The 3,639-nt window shown below is 44.4% G+C and overlaps 1 protein-coding gene across 1 annotated transcript in view; it reads right to left on the reverse strand.

The window, feature by feature from the left end:
- LOC134098433 (kinesin-like protein KIF3C) overlaps nt 1-610 on the reverse strand; it is a 22,107-nt gene extending 21,497 nt beyond the window's left edge. Inside the window, exon 1 of the mRNA XM_062551480.1 lies at nt 1-610. This exon is cut by the window's left edge and continues 1,232 nt beyond it. Coding sequence (XP_062407464.1) covers nt 1-247 — 247 coding nt within the window. The 5' untranslated portion in view covers nt 248-610.
- Nucleotides 611-3,639: the final 3,029 nt, after the last annotated feature.

Consider the following 3,639-nt stretch of genomic DNA (forward strand, 5'->3'; position numbering starts at 1 on the left):
CCGAGTCTATGAGCGGCCGTACCGTCTCGTCGTACAGGTCGCCTTGCTTGGAGCTGGCGTCATACACCGCGTCGAAGGTGAAGGATTTGAGGAGCTCACCTGGGGTCCGGGGGTTCCGCAGAGCGACCTGTCCCAATTTCACATCCATGTCAACGACGCTCTCGTAAGCAGCCGCCTCCTCCTTGTGGTTGAGCGGACGGCACCGCACCACCACCTTAACCGTCTCACAATTCTTGGTTTTGGACATTTTCTCTTTCTTTGATTCCGGAGTGTCAACAACTGGGAAAAAACACTGAAACCTTGCTCACGAGACTGATGAAAATCAGCTGTCATAAGGCATCACGCGATGGCAGACTGTATTTGCTACGTCTACTGTACGCATATTTACGCTCCCCACCGAATCTCTGCTGCGGAAATCTCATAAACAAAAGACAACGCTATAGCCGCACACAATAACCAATGAATGAAATCTTACACACGTTGTCGCCCGTAAACCCCCGTTAGATCACGTTTCGGCAGCGGTGAAGTGATAATCCGTGCATGTCGGTGACGCCTTGGCTCTCTCGCGCTGCAGCCCAGCCCGAGTCGGCGATGCAGCTGCTCTTGCCACTGCGATGGGGGATGCGGCTGCTCTGTGCCCCAATGAGAGCTAGATCAGGCATACACACACACACACACACACACACACACACACACACACACACACATACACATACATAGATACACACAGCGCCAATAGACACAACCCAACCCGTACGCATACGCACGCTTTACGTTGTCTCATGCAAGCAAGTCCTTTCTACATCACTGCAGACGGACCATCGTTGAACCATGGGAAACTGAGTTTTAATTACCCTTCTGTTTACCAATCTTTATCCGGATTTGGCAAACCAGCCCCCGCCGCGTCACACCTAGACATTTTTTTTTATATTTATATATTTGCCAAGACTGGCGCCATTCGGCAACATTCGGCAAAAAAAATCCCAAATAGCAGAATAAACTGAAGAAGGTTCACCATTTCCTTGCAGTCCGGAACTTATCCATCAGCTATTTAAGGCTTATTTGTGGGCTATAAAAATTTTATGTAGGATTTGCTCAAAAGTTCAGATGATAAATAGCCCAGTGTGTACCTACTAATGCCCATAATATCATAAATAATCCAATAATGGCAGAAGTGCATTGTAAATATTGTACAATTCTGCCATCTACCGGTCAGCTCGGGAAGTTAACACTGCCTATCATATCATACTTTCACCAACAGAGGGCAGTATCGTACCTCAGTAAGCGTCACAATAAACCCGGTCATGAACTCAACTATTTCTCATCCCAGGGTAGCCTATCAGCAAAATAAATAATAATAATGATAATAATTGTACAGGAAATTTTAAATTTACATTAAAACCACAACAACCCCAGGTTGCCTCCACTGTCACATTTCAGTTTAGTGTCAGTTCCTTAGATATCTGGTGTGTGGACTATCATTTTCTCAGCTGTATAATTATCATAATTATGATATTCTTTAATGTTGTTTTATCAAGGGCCTGCATAAAGTAGATTAAATTTGAACATTACAAACATATTCTTTTTAGTAGGCCACAGGCATACAACGGTTAGAATGTAAAACAGCAATGTACAATCTGTTCTCCTGTATGAAAGCAGATACTGGAAAGTGACCACGTCCAATATGCATTCATGCACATTCCACCAATCTGTAAAATCATCTGTCCCAACAAAATCTGGAATGAGACATGTAAGGAAATTAAAATGGGCACTACTCGTAGGCTTTTTGCATTAAACAAAACAATTCAGTTACTGTATGCAATACAAATGTCCAGTTTTATTCAATGTGAATGGAGATGAGAGACACAAGCAATAGCTATGACACAGCGACAGCATGTTTTCTAATGGCCTACTGGCTCATAAAAAAAGAAACAGATCTAACCATTAAGTCTGCAACAGCGGAAGTGAATACAGACCCAAAGGCCTCTTGCTCTGTAGGCAGAGCACTGTCACGCCCTTGCGCCCAGTCATTGAGTATGTTTACACGGACATTCATATTCCGATTATTACTGCGAATATGGTATTCATGTGAGTTCTAATAGAGCATTCCGTTCATATTCCCATTTACATGACACACAGCACTCTCATTAATGACTAAGTTCTAAACGTTCCTTCCCTGAATGTTTCCATAGTAACCTTATCTCTACCAAAGCTATGGTGTATCCGTGGGTTGCAATGCCAACCATGATGGATACCAGATCTGGCACCAAGGAACAAAGGAAGTGCCGGAGAAATCTAGACAGGCTTTGGACTCTCCTTAACTGATAACATCTAGAATTTGTTGGGACACCACAGTATGTTAATTATGCCAGCTTTAATTCATTTTAAAACAATCCAGATAATCAAATCCAAATGCATGCATTCTAACAGAAGAGCAATTCTGCCTGCAGGCTGAGGCTGTAGGCCTAACAACCATAACATTGCAGGGCCTTGGCCAGATAAAGGCCCATGTTAAACCAGGCTGTATGAGATTAGACTGAAACCAAATTTACTGTGACAATGCACAGCTGCCTAAATAACTACTTTAGTTCATGAAAAAAGGAAAACATATTGCGCATTCTTTCGCGTTTGGGCCTGGACTAGCTCAAGCCTCTGAGGACCTCTGTGAGCAATGGGCCAGACCAGATGTTGAGCGGGGGCTTGCAAGTGCAGGCCTATCTCTTCTGCCACACCCACCGAGCGGCCCGCCTCACACACACAGTGTCAGCACACTCACAGGCATATTAAGTTGCTTACTCAGGCTCGGCTCATTGTTGAATCAGTCGGCCTTTCGGCCAAATGTTTCTTCGTTGTAATGTGTAAGATAGGGTGACCAGACGTCCCCGGTTTCAGGGGACAGTCCCCGTTTCATGGCTGCCTGTCCCCGGGAAAATAAAATAAAAATATTTTTTTAGAACATAACAATTGTATGTATTTCAATCAGATTGATAGTTAAACTGAAAATGTCCTATTTTTGGGATCATGTCCCCGGTTTTGGTCTCGGACATCTGAAGACATTAATAGACTATGAATAACAAAATGTTACAGTTCTTGCAATGTAACAGCAGGTTCAGCAGCATTGCTGTGTACAGTGACTGCAGGCAGCAAGAAGCAGCTCAATAACTGACTTTGCATCAATATTCTTGTAGGCTAGCTATAGGCCCAGGCCTACTTAATCCATGACACACCCGTGGCCTCTCCTACATTACTGCCAGATGACATCACTCAGTCTGACTCATACATGTAACTCAACCATATTCGTCACCACATCAGTTGGCAAAATCGTGACACAATTTCTCATGCAAGATGGGTTCTGGCAGCTAACGCAGGGCTGTGCCACACGGTTCAGTCTCAGTCATCAGGCGGAGAACACTAGGCAGCCAGTAGGCTACGAGAGCTGACATGTCCGGATCGGACTCTGACTAACATTTGCCCCTGATACATTGTAGCGTCAGAAACGCCCTCTTGCCCCTTGTCGGGTGTCGGTTGACCAACTTTCTAATCAAAAGCAGAGCTGCATTTGAAAGACAGCAGCACAAGCCAATCACATGTGAGTGTATGATATGGAAGGCGGGAAAGAGGCGTGTCAATAAACTAGGG

The sequence above is a fragment of the Sardina pilchardus genome, chromosome 12, assembly GCF_963854185.1.
Source record: "Sardina pilchardus chromosome 12, fSarPil1.1, whole genome shotgun sequence".
Taxonomy (NCBI): Eukaryota; Metazoa; Chordata; class Actinopteri; order Clupeiformes; family Clupeidae; genus Sardina; species Sardina pilchardus.